The sequence below is a fragment of the Lissotriton vulgaris genome, chromosome 10 (assembly GCF_964263255.1).
Source record: "Lissotriton vulgaris chromosome 10, aLisVul1.2, whole genome shotgun sequence".
NCBI lineage: Eukaryota > Metazoa > Chordata > Amphibia > Caudata > Salamandridae > Lissotriton > Lissotriton vulgaris.
In genome coordinates, this window is record NC_141698.1 from 50,704,856 (window position 1) to 50,726,843 (window position 21,988).

At 43.4% G+C, this 21,988-nt stretch overlaps 1 protein-coding gene across 1 annotated transcript in view; it reads left to right on the forward strand.

Moving 5' to 3' along the window:
• The window catches only part of LOC147684592 (ER membrane protein complex subunit 3-like), a 45,220-nt gene extending 25,259 nt beyond the window's left edge, over nucleotides 1-19,961 (forward strand). Inside the window, exons 3-8 of the mRNA XM_086940432.1 lie at nucleotides 5,718-5,811; nucleotides 8,839-8,943; nucleotides 9,864-9,945; nucleotides 12,335-12,414; nucleotides 17,095-17,177; nucleotides 19,015-19,961. Of these exons, the coding sequence (XP_086796558.1) occupies nucleotides 5,718-5,811; nucleotides 8,839-8,943; nucleotides 9,864-9,945; nucleotides 12,335-12,414; nucleotides 17,095-17,177; nucleotides 19,015-19,146 (576 nt within the window). The 3' untranslated portion in view covers nucleotides 19,147-19,961. The remainder of the gene's footprint in view (nucleotides 1-5,717; nucleotides 5,812-8,838; nucleotides 8,944-9,863; nucleotides 9,946-12,334; nucleotides 12,415-17,094; nucleotides 17,178-19,014) is intronic.
• Nucleotides 19,962-21,988: the final 2,027 nt, after the last annotated feature.

Below are 21,988 nucleotides of genomic sequence, written 5' to 3' on the forward strand. Positions count from 1 at the left end.
CCCAATTACTAACTGTGCCCTTATCTTCGACGAACTTGGAAGTAATGGAGCTCAAAAGCGCCTTTCCGTGGCCAGCCCACCAGGCGTGTCCTCGGTGACCCTGGGTACTAGGCAAGTCCTGCCATGCGCCACCACTGCAATACCCCAAGCAGTGTTCGCGTGACTGAGTGTCAGTGAAAGGGTCATGTTCCTTGAGTTTCCCCGGCGCGGGTTGACATCCATAGAAATGCGCCCACCACAAGATGCGCAGTTTGGAAACTATCATGACATTTTATTAAAACAATATAGCATGTCTTATAAAAAAGAAAACTATTTTCCTTGCCCCCTTTCAATTGTCTGTATTTTCGTTTCGAAAGCAGACACCGTAAACCTCCAGAAAGGCATGTCTGTGTCCAGCACGGGAGGTATCCACGGCTTAATTTGTAAAAGAATAAGTGTCCTGGGCCCAAAGTGTATCTCAGAAGCTTGCAGCCAGTGCCGTTGAGTGCCAGGATTACCGATGCGAATGCTACTGTTCTTGATTCCACCTCATGCCACCTTATTTAACCCTGCTGCTTATTTTTCATTCCTGCCAACAAATTACCCCTTGTCACTGTTTCTCTTTTGCTAACTCCTTCTTTTTTTGTTTTAAAGTCTGAAGAAGAACAGGTATGTTCCGATCCCCAAGTGAGCCACCTGCAACCACCGGTGCAATATAAGCACGGGGGCATCTAAGCAGGGTTACGTACATGTATTTGTGTGAAGGTGCATTGCAAAATAAAGCAATTTCGTTCTACACAAGGATATATGAAAGCCTTCCGATGGGACAGCAGGCGATGACTGACAGAAGCGCGGAATAAATAACTCTTCAAGCCACGGTGTATTGATTAGTACATTTATAGTGTCCAAAGGAAGAGGTGACGTGCCTGCACATTTACAAGTCCCTTCTAGCAGATAGATGGGACTTGTAAACTTGCAAGCATATCTAGTGGTGGCTCGTAGAGGCTTTGTGGATGTACCAAACAAAGTTAAACAAATTGCAGAGCGACTTTATGTTGCGCTTTCGTCGTTTCTATGCACTAAATGTGCACATCTCCGATCTGATAGGCACGTCCAGGTGGGTCTGCCAATGGCACTTAGGGCTGTACCACTGTCCTTGTACATGACATGTCCCATTGTGTATTCACTGAGGTAGACATATCCTTGTACAGTTGTCTTGCTGTATAAGTTAGACGTAGGAACATGCATCGTCTGCGTACGCCTGTTGTGTCTATCTGTCAGATGTTACCCTCTATACCTGTACATCAGGTGCACCTGTACACTGCACAATAGCTGAGGCAGATACATTTCCTTAATACTTACTAGACCTCTTTATATATGGTACACATCCTCTTGTATAGTCAAGCTAGATGTCTTGCTGTACATTGATTGCGGTAAAGTCTCCCAGTATACTGTTCTATACTCGATAAATACCCCAGTGTCAGATGCCCCAGTGTATGCTGGCCCCATAGATCTCCCCTTACACTGCTAGATGTCTTCACACACATCACTCGGTGCTCCTGTAAACACTATATAAGTTTGAAGTGGGGATGTCTCTCTGTGCATCACACATTTCCCCATGTATTAATACAGACAGCGCCTTGAACAAAAGTTGAAAGTGTCCTCTGTGACACGGGGTGAGATAGGTGTACGCAATGCTTCTTGGGACACCACATGTTCCTTGCACCTGGTTGGGGTAAGATACCTTCATTGCAGATGCCCCTCTGTACAACGCAGGGTATTCCGTGCGCATCAGATGTCCCGATGCCCACTGTCAGAGGTTTCTCTCCATAGAGAAGTTCACTTACGTGTACCTCCCATGCGCTCAGCGCTGTACACCACACTCCAACGTGTACAGATGCATCTCCCTTGCGCTCGGCACTGCGTTGTAAAGAGTGTGTGTGTATGTGTGTGTTAGGGGTGCCTATCCCAAAACGATTCGGTGTACTGCACCATTTCTACATAGGTCGGTCACAGCCAAATTTGTCAAGAGTAATTCTAAATAGTATTCGAGGCCTTTGTTCATAAGATGCCCACGAACTGAAAAATGCGGCACGGTCAGACACTTTGTCGCAGCAGGGGAAGAGCGGCACCAGGAGGATGGTCGTAGTCTTGGAGAACCTTTACTAGAAAAAACAAGCCGAGCTGAGCTTGGGTTATGAGATCGCGGCTCAGCGCACACCATTTAAAAGGAGTCTGCGGTTGTTTTATTTAGTTGCTTTGCCGTGAAATGGATCCCAAAAAAAAAGAAGCTTGCGAGTGGCGCGCGCACGCCACTGCGAGCATATGTCTTCAATTATCGCATCCGTGTCTGGCTGCGATAATTGAAGACATATGGGCTTTGGTGCGCGTAACAGACACCAATAGCCCATAGGCGGAGCTACGCGACCACCTATGGCCTATTGCGTGTTCTGTTAAAAAAAAACGCACGCAAAGCCCAATCAAAATAGACCTAGGAAATCAACACACACAAGCTGTGTGGAATTTCAAGGTCCATTTTTAACCCCATACAAAACTAAAAAGCAGTTGTGGGAAAGTAATTCGTGCGTGCAATAGGAGAAAGTAATTTAAGAAAATAGTGCTCACAGGCTGCAAATAAAACCTACTCAGTAACCACACACGTAAAAGGGAAAGTCCTCAGGAGAGGTTATAAAAGGAGAAAATGAGGTACCAAGGAGAGCCTACTAAACCTATATACGAATCAAAAACCACCATTTACAAAGGACAGTAACAGGAGTCCATTGAAAAGAGGGACGGGACATGGGCGGATCATATCCTGAATACAGCAAGTCTCAAAGAGACAACCCAAGCTCTACCTAGGCGAGTTCTACACAATTACCGATACTGCATAGGGGGAAGCCTGCATTCCTTTGTGCTTTACAGCATGGATAACATCAATCTCCTAGATCCCCATCAATCTCCTAGATCCCCATCAATCTCCTAGATCCCCATCAATCAGGTTTCAGAAAAGGCTGCAGTAACGAATCCGCAATCCTCAATGTCATTGATGACCTACTCAAGTCACTGGACTCAGATCAATGCTGCCTCCTCATCCTCCTAGACTTATCGGCTGTATTCAATACAGTTAACCACAAATTGCTCATCAAAGTGCTACAAGAAAGGGCTGGTCTTAAAGAGACGGTCCTACACTCGTTCTCCTCCTTTCTCCACAACCGCTCACAAAAAATTACAATTAAAAACTTAAAGTCTGACCTCCACCCTGTCATCAGGGGTGTTCCACAAGGATCAGTGCTCTCCCCTCAGCTTTTCAACATCTATATGGAGCCCCTTACCTCTCAGGAAATCCAACATCCCCTTTCACGTATATGCTGACGACACGCAGCTTTATCTAGAAACCACCTCCATTGATGACCTCCAGAGACTTAACGCCGCACTCACGGAGGTTCAACAGTGGCTCGCAAGTAATCACCTGAAACTCGAACAGGAGAAAACGGAAATTCTCCTCATCTCCAACAAAACCGAAACCCCCCAAATTGAAGAATGACTCAAAGCCATTGACGCCCTCAACTGTAACTCATCCTGGCCGATTCGTTAAAATCCCTGGGGTTCACCCTAGACCCCAAATTGGATATGAAAAAACACATCTCCTTATCCGCTAAAAGCGCCTTTCACAACCTGAAATTACTTTACAAAATAAAACCCTTTCTCCCACCCAAAGACCTTCAACAAGCCACCCAGGCACCAGTGCTCTCCAGGATTGACTTTGGGATTGCAGCCCTGACTAAAACAGCAAAATCGTAACTCGTCTCCCTGAAGACAACCCTCAACGCAGCTGCCAGGATGGTCACTGGTACCAGGAAATTTGACCACATCTATCCCAGGCTCAGAGAGCTTAAATGGCTCCCAATCGAGTTGCGACCCAGCTTCAGAACAGCCTGCCTCACACACAAAACCCCGCACACAGGTAAACCTGAATACTTGGCCAACAAACTCAAAAGGGCCAGCCAGGCCGGAAACCTCAGGAGCTCCAACACTCTGCTGCTACTCCCGCTGAAAACTCATAAACAAAAAACAGCAACCAAATCATTTGCTGGAAACGTCCCCAAAATCTGGAACACCATTACCTCCCCCCCCCCCCCCCCCCCCCCCCCCATAAGAATGACCTCCTCGTTTCCAAAATTCAAGAAGCCCTCTTCCTCGACCGCTGGCGACTAATCGGATAAGAGACAAGGAAGTTCCGCAGCTATTGCTCCCCTTCCCTCTAACCGGGAGTCTGATGACATTAACTCGGAACTAGATGGATCATCCCATAGCCAGAATACCCTTGTTTTACCAACTACCTGAATCACCTATCTGCACAGTATTATATATGTTATGAAGCTTGTTCTACCAACTACCTGTTTTGCCTACCTGCATAGTATTGTATATGTTGTGAAGCGCTCTGATACCCTCGGGTCCAGCCAGCGCTATATAAAACTCCAAAAATAAATACATCTAAAAAAACATGCACGTTTGTAATTGCTGCCTCCTTTATTGCTACTGATGTTAATGTCAATGGAGCATACACTGTGCCTGTATTGTTCCTGGTCTCTGTAAGGATAGCTTGCACTGTTGTTGCTTGTGCTCTACTGGAGGGTGGCATAGAAGCATACCTGCTCATCTTCGTGAATTGAGCTTTCTCTGCTGTCCTACACTGTACCCTTCTGAATGTGTTATTTTAGTTTGAGAACAGCTTTTCACAATACAAATGGCAGAGCTATGGTTTTGTCAATATTTGTTAAAACTGTTTTGGCCTATGGTGACACAGCAACGGGGTTTTTGTGACACATTTGGTTGTTATATTTATCTCCTTTGGTTATATCACCTCTACTACAATATGGAGCATTGCTATGTTTTGGGTTGGATACTTTTTCCGTTACACTTTTTTATTTTTTATTAAATACCCTTACCTATTACAAATTTTCTAAGACACTTGATCCTAAAAAGTGTGGTGGGTGGAAGCGTGTCTGGGGAGGAATTTTACTGACCCATCCCCCCCACATGACACGTACATATGTATTGACACAAAATTAGTTGTATTCAGTTCTGTAATATTAAACTGTGTATTCTTTCATTCACATTTATCTCTTCAGTTTCTTTTCTGTCCTTGACTTGTTTTCTTTTCATCACTGTAATCTTTCCTTTTCATCTCCTTCCTGTACAGTTTGTATTTGTAATTAAACTTTTATGTTTGTTTTTTTCCCTCTTGTACCTCTCTATCATTTTCCCACCCCACCTATCATTTTCTAATCATTCCCTCATGCACATTGCATCTTTCATGTTCCCTTTTGGTTCCATCCTGGTGCATCTTCCCGTTTTCTATTTACTACCCGTTTCCCTACCTCTTGTACTTTAACTGTCCCCACTATTATTTCCTTTCTCTAATGCCCTTGTGTGCCCTATGCCTTACATTCACACATGTTGTTTTTATTCTCCATCATGTTTCTGGTCTCTCTTCATTTTGTCCTTGCACTTAACTTTTTGTTACCACTCTCTGTATCCTGTTCCCTCATTCTCTCTCTCTCATCCATTGCTTTCTTTCCTGGCCATGCGTGCTACATTTAACTTCTGCCTCTTTTCCATGTGGTTATTTCTCTTTTTCTTGGCCTGTATTTGTCTCTTGTAATTCTCCTCTTATTTTTATTATTTCTATTCTCTGTGATCTGCATTTTTTATTTTTTCAAAAATACTCACTGCAGTCCTTTGTGATGAGGAAACATTACTTCAATGATGCTGAGACTGGATTTTTCAAGAAGACAAAAAGAAAAGTTGCTGCCAAGAATCCTATGACGGGTACGTATGCTTGACTAGAGAGGAGGAAAGTTACCATGCAATCAGTGATGATCTAAGCACTTAGCTCATCGATAATGAAGCTTTTATACAGCTTTGTCATTATTTACCTTCTGTCGTTTTGGAATGAGCAGGAGAAATTCTTTTCACCCGATAGTGGTCAAGTACTTTTCTCCTTATGTCTCCCTTACTTTCTGGCATTTTCTCAAAATGTATCTCCGATCCAGACAGGAATGGTTTCTTTGGAAAAGGGCTTTCCTGACGTCTTTACCAAAACTGTGGGCAGGATGATTTTTTTCTGATTTTTCCTGTCATTTGAGTGTGTTCCATTCTAGAGAGCTGCTTGTGATGGTGTTTTCTCTATTCTGGCAAATTCTCCTTTCTACTGACCAGAATTCTTAAACCCAGATAAAGCCACGTCTCTAGCCCCCTTTGTTTCCCAAGGAGGAGTATTCTTAGAAAAGGGTAGAGTACAGACACTGCTGGAGTTGCAGAAATGTGTTCAGGCTCGTGGCATTTGGTGAAAGTTGGGGTTCGGAGCTGTCCGTGTTCAATCCATTGAGCCAGGTTTGTACTGTTTCTTGTTCTTGACAATTAACAGAAATTCTGTTTTGGTTAAGTTGATCTTCATGTAGGTGTAGGTCATCCAGGTGTGGATAATGTGCAGGCAGAGTTTGAGGTGCTGTATGCCTGAAGCAAAGGAGACTCAAGTATAGGTGTGTACCATTTGTATATTGGTGATTCTTGAGTAGAGCACCTAGTGGCTCTTTGTATAGGTTGAAGCTGGTAGGAGACAGTATGGAACACTGGGGGGGCACCGCAGGAGATGGGGATCTTAGCGAACAATCTGGTGTTTGCTGGGAAGGGGAAGAACCAGTGAAGGACATTGCCAGTGAATCGCATCCAAGACTCCCGGGTGTATATGAGAGTGGGATGGTAGACTGTGACAGCCGAGACGTCCAGCAATATCAGGAGGAAGGTATCCTCTTCATCTGTGGTCAAGAGGGCATTTTCTATATTGCGCAAGTCAGCGTTCGCCATGCAACAGCATGATCTGAAGCCAGACTGGTAGTTGTGCAGGATGGTTATCACTGATATATCTTGGATTTGTACACAGACTGCTTTTTAGTACTGGCTGTGAAAGACATATGAGCTTACCAGGAACATAAGGAGGCTTGCATCCTGCCCATTGCTTACTATTGGTCGGCTTTACTGTTCCTCTCATTTGTCTGCATCTTATTCAATGGCTTGTATTCACCTTGTGTCTGTTCCTTCCCTGGAGCATTGCCAATTTATTTGCGTCCTTCCGCTTCTCACTTTTAGGAGACATATTTTTTCTTTTGTCTGTGGCAGTCAACGAGAGTCCGTGTGTTTTCCATCTATCTTCATAGGTTGCTTCTCTTCCCTCCTCTGCACTCCGTTTTTCCTTCTCTCACCCCTTGGGGGCTTTTCTCCTGGCTTTCCATCCTTGTGCTTCTCCCCACTGCTCCATGTTACACTTTCTTTCGTTTGCTTTTCTCCCCACATGCTCCATGTTGTTCTCTCTCGCCCATTTGCTGTACCCATCCTCCCCCCATACGTCCCTGTGTTGTTTCCCTCCACCTGTCTGCCCCAGTGTTGCTTCCTACCACATGTGTACCCTTGTGTTGCTTCCCTTAATCAGCGCAACCCCATGTTGCTCCCCCCCCCCTCGCCCCATGCTGTTTCTACCCCTCCTCCCTGGGTAGTGTTGTTTTCCCATACCATTTCGTATGTTTTTCTTTTTATTTACCAATCCAACTCAGATCGGTAATTTTTTTTTTTTTTAAGCGTCATTTTGTGGTACACCCGCCTGCAAAATGCCATTGCTGGTCTGGTCATTAGCTTTGTGTTTTTTTAATTCTTTAGTCATGCAGCACAGTAGCGAGAATGCTGAACATCATTGCAACAACAAAAAAATACATTGGGAAAGCCAAAAGTTCCCAAAGGCAAAAACCTGTTGGCTTGGCCAATGCTTGTTCAGTAATTCTGGTGATGAATCGTAGGTGAGTGATAGGCTGGTAGTTGGAGAGGTTTTCAAGACCTAGTTAGTGTAGGACTTTCTGTGGTTTTTTTTAGGGGGTGAAAGTATCTAGCCTGTCTTAGCTTCTGGGAAGATGCCCTGAGTGAGAGAAGCATCCACAACCATGAATAGGGGTGAGAGAGCATCTCCAGAGACAGCTTCGATTCAGGCTATGACATCTCCATAAGAAGTGGAATTGACAGAGTTGAGTAAGTCTGATATTAAGCCGGCTTGGTATTGTTGATGTGTTGTCTGATAGTCTGATTTTTTTCACTGAAGATGTTGAAGGCATTGCACCTGTCTTTAGAGTAAAGAATGGCAGAGGGTTGATGTGGTGTTTAGTTGTCTTGAAAAGTGAGCTGCTTCTATTGGTGGCTTCATTCATGGAGCTGGTATAGTTCTTTGCCTTGACTGATGTTAAGCGCTGCTTACATGTTGTGCGGAGGGACTTTAGTATCCTAAGGTCATTGGTAGTTATGCTTTTTATTAATTCCATTTTCTTTCCTATCTGTGAATGAATTGTCATCAAGCTCTTCAGAGTACCTTCACTCAGAAGGCTTTGGATTGTACATGCATGGCGTAATTGGGGCGTGGATGTTCACGTAGGTTTCCAAAAGGTGTTGAAGTTTACAAGGTTGATGCCTTTAGACGTGTAGTTGTTAGGGTGAGATAGGAGTTCATGCATTAAGTTGTATATTGTGCAGTGTTTGAAGAATATCAAGATTTGGTCTTCTCTTTTGTGTTGACCTTGGTTTATTGACAGAATGCTCAGTAGGAAGCTAGGGATGGCAAAGTGGTAAGTCCAGATTAGGGATATGAGTGGTTTACATTGGATTGTTGGTGGTGTTAAAAATACTATCTAAGCACCGGGGCATGAACCAGTAAGTTTCTCACTCTGAAATTTGTCACAGGCATCCAATATATGCTACTGCTCTCCTTCTCTACTATGTATTCACTCATTTCCCCACCTCTACCCCCTTCTGTTTCAGATCCCACTATGGTGACCGAGATGATGAAAGGAAATCTTACCAACGTGCTCCCTATGATCCTGATTGGTGGCTGGATCAACTGGGCCTTCTCTGGGTTTGTGACAAGTAAGCATTGCTACTAGTGAAACAACTGGTGCATTTCTGCTACAAAGCAGACTATGAGCCACATGCTCCCATTTATAACTATTTTGCGCATATGGTACAATACTAGGAATTCTTTTTCTCAGTTGAGAAGCTTCTTGAATGCTCAGCCCTCTTGTTGGTCTAGGCTAAGATAGGTACCTGCATTACCCTTCGTTTCCAAGTACTCATTTTACATCAGTATTTGTCCGTTAGAAATGCAAGTGGCCCTCTGAATCTCAAAATGAAATTTCTAAAATACAAATTGTAAAATTGTATCTGCATGAACTCCAGGGTGACCGACTTTAATATAAGCTGTGCCCATAAGTGCTTTTGCATCATAAAGAAATCAACTTTTACAAACTATCCAATTAAAAATAAATATTTATCAGTCAGTCAGTCAAATATTCTTTATTCGATAAAATTAATATCATAAAAGACAAGGTACAATTATACAAAAAGTTACAATCTAACAAATTTCAATACAGTACATTTTTTTCCATCAATGTTAAAAAATACAATACATATTAAAAAGAGAAATTTCAAATATTATTTATCACTTTGTGCATTCTGTATGCAAACACTTTTTAAAATGTACTGCGCCTTTCTTGTGAACTTTAATCACCTTAATTTGTAGCGATTTTCCTAGACACTTTGCGGGGAACAGTAGTATCCAAATAACCCGCACAGTTTCTAAAAATAGAGGCTCCCCACCTTCCTGGTAAAATATAACAGCAGGCCAAAGACTTTACATAAACACTGCACATTAGTACAGTATATACAGTCACAAAGTAAAACCTATAGCAGTTTGACAAAGACACAGTGGCCTCTTCAGAGGAGCACATGGAGAGCTGTGATGTGCACTTAACCTTCTTCTAAGATTTTCACTGTTTTATCTTCTGCAGCAAAGGTTCCTTTCCCATTGACCCTCCGCTTCAAGCCGATGCTACAGCGTGGGATTGAGCTGCTTTCCCTAGATGCATCCTGGTAAGATCTGGAATACATGTATTGAAATGCTCGCCTACTTGTATTTGGATGGAAGTGTATCCGCTGCTGTTTCGATGATAGTCCCAGCTTTAGGAAATGTGAACGCTTGGTCTACCTGTGTCTAGACGGTTGTCTTTGCTTTAGAAAATAGGGAGTGTTGGACTTCTTGTTTCTGGATTTGAGCATCTGCTGTTGCAAGGGAGTCATGTGTGCGTGACTTTGAGGGCCTAGTGACACAAAGGTGCAACTTTGTAGATGTATCTGCTGTCGGGTGTACTGGAGGTTTTTATTTGACATAAGCAAATTAGCCATTTTATGTAGCACACATTCACCAAAAAAAGGAGCATCAAAGCATCTTAAATGAAGAACAGCACAACAAACGATATAACCAGAGAAGCAGGTAAAACAGTAGCCATACTGGTATCAGTTCTTTGAGCATGACAGGACATCCATAGTAACTCGAAAAAAAATTGGGGCTCATTAAACTTGATGAGAACCAATTAATTCAGTTAGCGGCGAAATAAGTGTATTTTATGGGTTTATAACAATGAAATGGGTGTGGTGAGGTAAGAAGTTGTAGTGGTACTGAAGAATTTAAATTTTCCTGATGCCTACCAAGGATTTTGGCACTGTTGATACATTTCCCATGGCCCTGGAATTAACCTTTGGGACTGTGGAGCTGGAAAAACAGACCAGGATCTCACCTGTGAGCTGTTTCGTGTAGTTTGCCAGAAATGTAGCAGAGCTGTTTTATGTAGGGTTCTGAATCCCCAAATCTTTGCTATAGGCTAACCTTGCTTATGAAAAATGACAAGCCATTATCAGAGCATTTTCAAAGGCAAATAGTAGAAACCTGAATGCAAAGCAGACACCTAACAATATATAGTCAATCCTTACAAAATCCTACATTGTCTATTGAAATATCCCCAACCTCAGCTGTCTTGTCAGCAGTTCAAGTTCATGGGAGTATTGCATATTCATTCTTCAGTGTGATTGTAGTTTTGCATTATTCTCGGTAGCAACTAAAACATAGACTGATTCTACATTTTTGCACTTTGTAAAAATATCTGTCAAAACGGTTTTGGTAACGTGTTTAAAACGCAGCACTGGTTTTTCAAGTTATTCATAAGAAGTTGCTGTGAGACAGACACCTTATAAAACACAACAATTGAAATGTAAAGACAATTTTTCAAAGTCGCCTAAACATACTATAAACATTACTTTTTTATAAATAAAAACACTGTTTTGGAGGAAGCACACAAAGTTAAATTCATCCAACACTGCTCGCGCCTAACATTTGAATAACATCACCTTGTATTTACTGCCACATTTTTTTCTTGTTTGATGCACACATTTTTATACTTATGATAATCAAACATTATATTAACCCCTTCGCTGCGGCGGCTATTCCGCCGCAGCGCTAAACGGGCGGGGCGGCCGCGCGGCCGCCGCATGCTGGTGACAGAACCGCTCCGTCACCAGCTACAGTTGAGCTGTGCTGGTGACGGAGCGGTTCCGTCATGACCCGCCCCGCTCTTTAGAACGCCCGCTCAGGCGCGAAATCAGCGCCGCGCAGGCGCGGCGGCCGGGCCATGACGGAACCGCTCCGTCATCAGCACAGCTCAACTGTAGCTGATGACGGAGCGATTCCGTCATCAGCATGGAAGGGGTTAAACGATCACAAGCATCCACAATTTCATATTGTAAATAATTGATACATAAACCCATATTGTACTTTGCAAAGGTCCTAAATTATCTGAGCCCACAACAAGCCTCCATGACTTTTGGTGACCGTGGAAGAGACGTCTAGGGAGTTGTGTCCACATACTTACATTTAGGTGAGAGCTGCTCTGGCTTAATTGTGTTTAGACAACTGTATCTTTACTGGCACAAAGTGAGTTTTATTTACTTGCTTGCTTGGATGAATGTATTGGCTAGTAGGTAATCAAACTTGGCAGCAGGAATGTTGGAATGGAAGGTAGTGGGTCGAAACTGAGTTCTGATACAGTTTTATCTGGAGAAGCTTCTTTGTTTATAGATCACATATCTGGGAAGGGATTGTATTAGCAGATTAGGCTTTGTCTAAATGTTGATCAGAATTTGATCCCATGCTCCAGTGACTGGGAAGAGCTCAAGGGCTCTAGTGAGCAGCCTTGGCAAAATCTGAGTTTTATTTAAGGCTGAATATTTACTGCAATATGTGACTAACTGCAGTATAAAGTGTTATGGCTATGCTTAGAATCAATCTGGGAAATAGAAAGGCTTAATGACCAGTTGTCTTTATCAAATGGCACTGTTTATGTGAGAGTAGTGTCCAACATCCTTCTGTATCTAAGTCTGTGCTGCTATATATTAAATTCAGCAAATTGCCTCACCTCTTTCCTTTTAGGGTGAGCTCAGCCTCGTGGTATTTTCTCAATGTTTTCGGCCTCCGCAGCATGTACAACCTGATCCTGGGACAGGACAACGGTAAGTCCAGAGTGAGGAAAGTTACCCAGGTGACTGGTTGTCAGCAAGGGGGAAACCGTCATTCATAGCTGTGAATGTTGTCTGATCTTTTAATTATTCCTTGAGCACCTTGTGCACTCAGGCCCACCCCAAGGCTAGCTGCCTCCACTGCCCCTCTTAAGACCCGATTAGTAAGCGACTTTTGTACTAAATTGTAGTTTTAAAGAAGCATTGTAAAACATCATAAATGATTGTGATTCTTTAAAACAAATAATCTAAGTGCATTTAAAACTCGAACATTAGGAACATATGAGTCTTACATGATGCACAGAACTACTACAGCGCCCAATCTGTGGCAGGTAAGACTTCTACTCTAGTCTACGCTCTTGAGCACAGCTTGACTTTACGTATTTAAGAATGTACCGGAAGGGGAAAAATCATGTCAAGAAAGAGAAAATAACTTGCATGCACGGTTGAAGAGTGAGAAAAATACTTAACTGTCCCTATAACTTGAGTATATTTTGGCCTTATATAAAAAATGAAACCCTTACTGTCAGCTCTGATAATACAACAAAATCTTCTTGAGTTTGGTCTTAAAGCTTTATAAACTAAGCTTAAATGAAGATGAAATATGACAAAGGTTGGAGATACAAACAAGATAATGCAGGCCATCTCCATATGTGTGGCTTTGATCTAATGGTGGAAGGAGATATTTACCAAAAGAAGTTAATTCACAAATGTAATTCTCCAGCTATCTTCTTTACTGCTGCAAAATGACCCTTGTTCTGCTGACATACAAGATAAGTTAAGAGATCCAAAGAGTGCATAAGTGAAGCACTTGCCAAAAGAGTCATCCTTTGTTATTGGAAACATTTAAAGAAGCTTTGTATGGATGATTGGTTTGCTTACTCGCCACTCAAGTGAATGTGGAGGAAGTCGTCATCAGGCTGACAAATGAAAAATTCACATTCATTTTCATCTGGTCTAAAAACCTAGGCGTCTGTGCTTAACATTTTGCATTAATTACACTTTGGGTAACAATTGAATGTGTTTATAAAACAGTATTCTCAAAACTAAACCTTGCAGTTCAGGTCAAGGCTGAGTTGTATATACATTCTCGTAGTCTTGTTTTCAGTTTTCTAGTTATTACGGTTTTCTTGAAATTGTGTGTATTCCTTTTTTAAAATATTTTTTTCTGATTTATTTCTTCTTTAATACATTGTTTCGCTTGATTGGTTGGGGCGTCCCCTCCTTGCTGCTCCCCTCAGAGGGCCAGGTGCCTCCATGAAGCTCCCAAGACACGTGTTCAGCTGTACTTTGTGTTAGCTCCTGTGTGTCAGTGCACAAGCATACACTGCTGAGTCACGCTCACTCTGCTGTCACGCTCACTCTGCTGAAGGTCAGTGGTAGCTGAACCTTCTACAGGAGGTGGAAAGGAAAGGGGGGGGGGGTCATCTGAGTTTCATCACTGGGGTTCGGCACCATCAATGGGAACTGAAGGTTAATGAAGGATAAGTATACCATTATTAATATGAATTGAGCATACATAAGACTCGTGGCATAATCAATAGATGCTGAGCTTAATAAAGGTGAACTTCACACACAGGTCTGGATAAATGCAGGGGACAGCAGTCCGGGGTGACGTGCTTTAGGGGTTGACAGAGGGGGATTCCCCTAAGGGAAGCGCCTCTCTAAGGTGGGGGAGGGTAAATTACATTTGTGATATATTTTATAGGTGTATACATTAGTGTGCACGTGGGTGTGCTAGTCTTCAACAATGAGAATCTTGAGGACACTTAAAGGAAGCACCCCCCCCCCCCCCTAAACAGATCCAAGGGGGTCTCCCTCACCCAGGTCGAAGGCACAGAGCCTTGGTACCGGCAACCAGAGGGCTCTGCCAAGCAGACTGGGAAATTGCGAGTGATACTTGTTTTTAAAAATAATCTCTCCCCCCCCCCCCCACACACACACACACCCCTAAAATGTAAAGAGAGCGAGTTCTCTTGGGGAGGTGTTGGGGGGGGGGGGGGGTTCCGGGGGGGAGAGACGGCGGCACCGAGGGAGGGGGCCTCTGCTAACTTGTCAGGCAGATTAGAACGTAGTGTGGATTCTCAGAGCAGATGGCGCTTTAAAGAGACAGGGAGGGGGAGCAAGCAGGAGATTGTCAGCATCTGACTGGGGGCAGTGGAGAGGCGCAGATGAGGAGACTGAGGGAGGGAGGAGGCACCAACAACGGAGGGGAGGGGAGAAGTAGAACCAAAAAAAAAAGCATCACACTGGCCGAGGAAGCAGCCTCGCAGCTCCGAAGGATGCGCACGACCCCAGGGCTCTTCTGGCCTCCAGTGACCGCAGCGGGGACTGGGGTCCTGCAACAACCTAGCTGCGGGAGGCCGGGGGAGCGGACTGTCCCTGACAGCACTGCGAGAGGCGCAGCTCGGTGGGGTGGAGAGACCGCATCCCCGCTCGGAAAGGCAGGACTTGAGTGCCCCACAGAAGCGGACACCAGTGGCATTTCTGCAGGAGGAACCGAGGGGGCGCCCTGGCATCTGAGCCTAGGGGAGGAAGGCACTGGTCGCAGGCAGCGGAGTTTGGAGGGAACGGGGCACGGGGCTTCACGGCATCGGAGCCTGGAAGGGAAGCCGGGGTCCCACAGCATCAAATCTCTGAAGGACGGGCAGACAGAGCGCCACAGCATCTGAGCACGGCGCAGAAACCACAGCGCTAAAGCCACAGAGACTGTTGGGACAGAAGCACAGAGGTCCACAGAGCCTGGGGCAGAAAGTCTGAGCTCATCAGCACCGGAGTTTACAGAGGCAGCAAGAGCGTCAGAGTCTGGAGAGACAGAAGGACATAGCGCCTAAGCGTCAGAGCCTGGAGAGGCAGAAATACTACGCTCAAAACGTCAGAGCGCAGAGAAGCAAAAATACAGCTCTCCAGACTTCAGAGCCCAGAGAGGCCGAAAGACAGAGCTCATAAGCATCAGAGCCTGGAGAGGCAGAAAGCCTTGGTACTGGCAAACAGAGGGCTCTGCCAAGCAGACTGGGAAATTGCGAGTGATACTTCTTTTTAAAAATAATCCCACCCCCGAAAACGTAAAGAGAGCGAGTCGTCTTGTGGAGGTGTGGGGGGGCCTCTGCTAACTCACCGCACCTCACCGCGAACTACAAAAAAAAAAAGCCTGCGAGTGGTGCACGCACAACTGTGAGCATATGTTTTGAATTATCGCGGCTGTCAACCCGCGATATTCAAAACATATGGCCTCTGGTGCGCGTAACAGATGCCAATAGGCCATAGGCGGAGCTACGCGACCGCCTATGGCCTATTGCGTGTTCTGTTAAAAAACAGCACGCACGCAAAGGTCAATGAAAATGGACCTTAGAAATCCACATGCACGAGCTATGTCGAATTTCAAGGTCCATTTTCAAAACGCCGGGAATAGCACTCTCGCTGCGCGACACTGCATGCGCAGTGTACGCAGAGCCCGAGCCCTAAAAAGGGCTCTAAAATTGTTTGGGGCGTTACAAGCTTGCAGTTGATGTCGTACTCTGGTTCTGCCAATGCCGACCTGCACCAAAAATAGAAAAAAGTTCTATGCTGTAATACATCCAGACCCCACCATTATATGATGGTATTATGCACTCATGTGTATATGGAACATCTTCAGACTGCAAAACCAGAAATATTGGTAAGTACCTGGTTTGTGCAATCTCCAGGACATGTGCAGATTCTTATGCAGGCCGGAAACCATAGTGAGTGTCATAAGAGCTATGAAACTTCCTGGTATTTGAGATTGGTTTAGGGCTCAGCCTGCTTTACTACCATTCTGTTTCAACATGAGTCTGCCCCGTTTTGTGAACTATATTGTGACCTTTTGATTACAAATGAATAATGTTTTACCATACATTAAACCGTCATGCCTATCCGAGGCACTCTAGTGCAATTACTTTATTTATCTGTACACGTTTTCTCGAATGTAGAGGATGTTGTTATGAACTTGTGTATTTCCAAAGGCCGTTCTATGCAAAGCGCGGCATACAAAGAGTTTTATGATCAATTCAAAGATGAACAAATAATAGGGTGAGAAAAGACCAATTCCGATGGGGATTGTTGTAGGATAAGTTTACTGTGTCCTTTTCTGCAGGTCTACAGTGGAAGTGTGCACTTGGATTATTTGCCTTGTTATGTTCCTTAAATTTGGTTCCTAACTGGGGCAATTGTAGTCCAGCAAATTACTGTCACTTCAACACTGACCGGCTCAGATTCGATAAGGCGTTGGTACTTTGCGGGCTACAAAAAACTTGAAAACCATTCACTGGAGTAAAAACACACAGCATATCTGCTTTTTCATGCATTGATTTATCAGTAAAATCCTTGTTGCTTTTAGATGTTATCACCTGAATTACCCACCATCCCTTACCTAAAGACATTGCATTTCCTCTGGTTCCTTAGTACGGCCGGGCAATATTTTTCCTGTAGCTTGAAAACTACATGTGTATTCTTGTTCTACCACAGACTCGTGCAGTGTCCCAAGAGTTTATAATAAGAGTTGGAGGTGCTAAAAGTACTCTGAATGTAACAAACCGGTTCTCTTAAAGCCAGCTGATGCCATCCCACAAGAGCTATTGTGAAGCTTTGCCTAGCAGCATATATTGGTTCATTGTAAGAGGCTTAAATATTTGCTTGTTTGCCTTCTTGCTGCAGCTGCTGATCAGAGTCGCATCATGCAGGACCAGATGACAGGGGCTGCAGTTGCCATGCCTCCAGACCCCAACAAGGCTTTCAAGGTAAGAAGTGTGTGGTCTTAGGGATTTTAACATATCATTCTGTGCCCATGAACCACCTAAGAAGTGCTATGGCATCTCACTTACTTTTACAATTCATAACAGCACCTGTTAACGTAAACCAATTGTAAGAAATTATGCATTCTCAAACATAAGTGCGTAGGACTCCGCTTTGTATTGCATCACTTATTGACCGCACAGGATGTCCTACTCATGGTGGTCCATTGTTCATAACTGTGCACAATACATTTTTGTGTTTGATTGGACTTAACTGCTCAAAAATACCCTTATATTCCTTCAAACACGATTGTACAGGGTTCCTGCTTTTGTCCTACTGAAAATGACTGCAGGTTGTTCTCTCCCAATTGTTCTATTATACAATAGTATGCAGGACACCTATTGTGTTCCATCACACTAGATGTCCTCTTGAGTCTTATTAGACACGACTGCTGAGAATAGGCTTCCATCAGACACGATATGGTAGGTTGCCACGTTTTGTTTCATTATGCACAACTGCGCAAGGCTTCTCTTATTAGACAAAACACTGTCTTTGTGTATGGAGGCCCCTCACTCCATGTCCTCATGGACTTTGGTTCTAGCCCTGGACTCTCATGTAACAGCTTAATGCAGTTTGGTTTTTGTAGTCTTTACGTCTGCAGTACTAATTAGACTGATAGTCGCGATAGCGCAGATTTGTGGACTATAAGCCCAGGACTGGAAACTGTGCACAATGAAAGAGTGAGCAGGTCACCCACGTCTTGTTTTCTAGCATTATGGACTGCTTAGGCCAGTCATAACCATGGATGATGCCCTCTTATTTTCCACCCAGACTGCAAAAAGGAGACTGGTAGAAATACTTGAATTAATATTAATCACTGGACTTCCCTTAAGTATAATTCCAATTCATTGCTTTTTACTTAGTAACATTACAGAAGGGGGCCTACCATGTTATCAGTTAAGGTCCTGTCCTGTTAGGGGCATTCCCATCTGAGCTGCTGGACATCTCACCCTCCGAATGAAAACAAGGAAAGCAAGATTTAGGTTACCCTTGTAGGACCTTAACAGTGAGGCCCCTCTAGAGTCCCTCAGTAGAGAGGGCGCTGCATCTACCCTTCCACTCTTTGCTTTCTAAGCCAGTTCTTGTGTTTGAGTGCATCTGATTCATTTTTGTGTTTAAGACTAGCCAGCAACAAACCGTCTCAAATGTTTCATCAAACACAACTACACATACTTGACTGTGCTCCATCTGACATGGCTCACTCTCCCTATTAACGTATGACCTGCACACCAAGATGTAACTGTTTGTTTGAAGAGATGTTCGCACCTTGACTTACTAAGAAAACTAGGGGGGCCTCTGGTATAGTGTTAAACATGACCACCTCATACTCTTGATCCCTAAAAGGAGGCGGCAAATCCAAACACATATCTGAAGGCCTTTTTGACTTCCAAGTAACAATGATGGGAAGTAGGCGGTCATAGCTTATAAATAATCATCATGTATGTTTGGCTTGCCCTTTAAGTCCCATGCTGGCAATAGCCTCTAGTACAGCAGTTTGCTGAGGAGGTAACCTACACCATTGTATATTTTGATTTTACTGCTAGTGAATCCAGGGTACTATTGATTATTTTCCTTGAATAAAGTGGCTCTCGCCTTTCCACCTCGCTGCGGAGCCATCAGTATAATCCACTCTAGCTTGTTTTCCATTTTTGTGTATGGACCGAGATCTACATTCAGAATGTATTGCCAGCAAATTGCACTTGTCTTTTACCTTCACAGTCTCTCTCTCTGTTCCTACTATACATAGAAGTAACCTGTGTTGTATCTCTTGGACCTTCATAGGCAGAGTGGGAAGCTTTGGAAATTGTTGATCATCAGTGGGCTCTGGAGACCGTGGAAGATGAACTAATGGCGAAGGACTTGGACTTTGAGGGGCTCCACAGTCGGGAGCCTATTGCCACTACGCCCTTTTAAGGCTGTTGGCTCACCACTGCCCAGAATACAGTGACCACCAGGAAAACCTGAAGGAAGCACAGCAGATAGTATTCAGAAGCACCTTCCTGCATCTGCCTCTTTATCTCATCCTACACATTCAAAGTGCACAAGACTGTGAGGGTGCCTGCATCTTTGGCTGGTCCCTTCTACACAATGCCTGACGAACCAGCACAGTATTTAGGGCCAAGTCGGACTCTCTGTTATGGTGTGCAGATTGGGAGAGTACCCAGGAACCACACACTGCCTTTGGTCTAATTTCCAGGGGTGCACTCTCCAATAGCTTGGACCTATTGTTATCCTTACTTCCAGCCATTCTAGGAAAAATGCCAGAACCTTTTACTTCAGTGATTTCACAGGGATCTGATCGCCATTTTTAATGTAATTTTCTTTTCCTTGTAACACTGTTATGCGAATTCCAGATACAGTTACATTTGGTAGACTTGCATTAAGTCGTGAAGTGACCTTATATCCGAGACCCTAGTTTTGCTTTCCTCTTGGAGGTCCTCGGAAAATATACTACTGTCATTTGTATTCCTATGTCAGTATTTCAAAAACGTACTGCTCTTTTCTTCCGGTGCAGCATATCCCAAATGGTGCACGTTTGACAGAACATGCGTATTTGCCTATACAACCTAACCCTGCACTGTGGGTTCCCTGAACAGAGTAAAATATAAAATTGCTGGGTATTTGTGATAAGTGACTGAAAGTACTCTTAATTCTAAAAATTGAGATAGTGTTACTTAATGTGCCAAAGTTGTGCTATTCTGTCAAAAGCAATAAACTTTTAAATTTGTCTTTGGTTTCCTGATCTTCGTGTTATTTGGCTGTGACTCAAAAGCACTGGAAATGGAAGTTCTTCACCAAGAAATGTGGATCAGATTCTGTAACTCGAAAGATTCCCCCACACATTGGTCGGTCCGCCTCATCCCTGCGGAACACTACCTTACATAGCAATTCATCTCAAGAACATCCTACAAATTATTGACGACACCAATCAACTTTATTATTCTTTACCCAAGCATAACCTCTGCAATCTACATTGCACTATGCATATTTGTACTATACAACTTTGATGAATTCGTTGAAATAGAAACCCCTCTAGCTAAGCAGCTATATAGAGATTCAAGAACAGTGAATTGTAATTTGCAGAACTCCATCCTAGACTCGGAGCTCTTTGTTATCACAGGGTAAGTGAATGATCTCCAAACTGAAGTTCAGCCAACAGTTTACTCACACAGCATGAGCAGGAATTTTCACCTTCTGGAGCTCTGCAATCTTCAGTTGTAGACCATCTCATCTTTGTTCCTGGAATGCCGAAATATTCAAAAATCAACTGTTAATGTAAAGTACCTGTAGGTACCACTGTCCCTTACATGTAAAACATTTTAATTTAAAAGGCATAAAGTGCCTTGAGGGATGCTATTGTGATATTTATAGGTTGTGATGCAGGCAAACTTTCACGCCTTTGAAATCAACCTCGCCCCAACAAGCAGCGAAGCCTGGACGTGAGCGAAGAGTGCATTCGCTGCTGTTGACTAAGGAATAATTGCATAGGGACTTTTCACTCCTTATTGATATTACTGGTGTCTGCAGGTGAACCTTTCAATTAGCGGATCTTCACCGTCCACTACACCAAGCGACCCTACTGTGCCTTGCTCCTCTTCCCTACAAAGGTTTTGGGGAATGGTTCTTATGTGCCCTCCTTCCTTCGCTAAGAAACATTTGACAAATGGGGCCAATTGTCGCAGTTCATTTGCATAGAAAAATATATATGTGTGTGTGTGTGTGTATATATAATGTGTGTGTGTGTATATAATCATCTATGTGCGTGTATGTATATAATATATGTGCATGTATATATTTGTGTGTATGTAATATGCATATGTGTGTGTATGTAGATATGTGTATATATGTATTATAAAAAAATCATACATTACACAGGCTCTCCTAAAATATTTCTTGTCTAAAACGATTTTGAGAACAGAAGAACATTTTCTAGCACAATTTCCCCTAGAAAACAGCTAAAACGTCATAGGAATTGCATGATGTTAAACAAAAAAATCTGGGAAGTCTTGCTATAATTTTATCAAATTTGGAGGCATCCTGTGTCACATCTACCATCCCTTAGCAGGAGGAGAAGGGGGGGGGGGGGTGAGAATCTACTTAAGAATGCTGAAGATGAGGTACACTTTTCATGTCTTGGGCAGCAGAACTAGTCTTCAGGTTAGTCCAGTATATAAAGCAGAACTACTGCTCTGTGTACCCGAGAACTCAATGGTCCATCCAGACATAGGTTAAATGTATGTTAGTTACATTTGGTGGTACTCTTAAATTTATGAATACAGATCATTACCTGGTATGGTTTAAGAGCTACAAAGTGCGGTCTGGCACCAATTGCATAAAGCGATACCATCTGAAAAAGGTGTTACCAATTCAGTATTACTCATCACACAGGTGTCCTATGCAGATCACACATTCTGCCCCCAATATCGGCTTGTTTTTTTATCTGACAATTTAACTGTTTTGGGCACAGGCCACTTTTCATTATGACCCACAACATCTGCTGGTTGTTTCCTTAAAGTACTCCTTTTGTTTCTGAAAATTAGATTATTTACAGTAGTCACTATTTTTCCCTCTAAACACCAGCTTGTATGTGATGGGTATGAGCATTGTGATACAGTCTTGAGTTTTGTACTATGGTTTCATGTTTGTATGGGCGGATTCAGGTGGTATATAAATGTTAACGATTGAAAGTGTTGTTAAGTTCAGTTTGTTTAGAATAGGAAAGGCATGCATGAAATTAACCAGGAACGCATTCAGT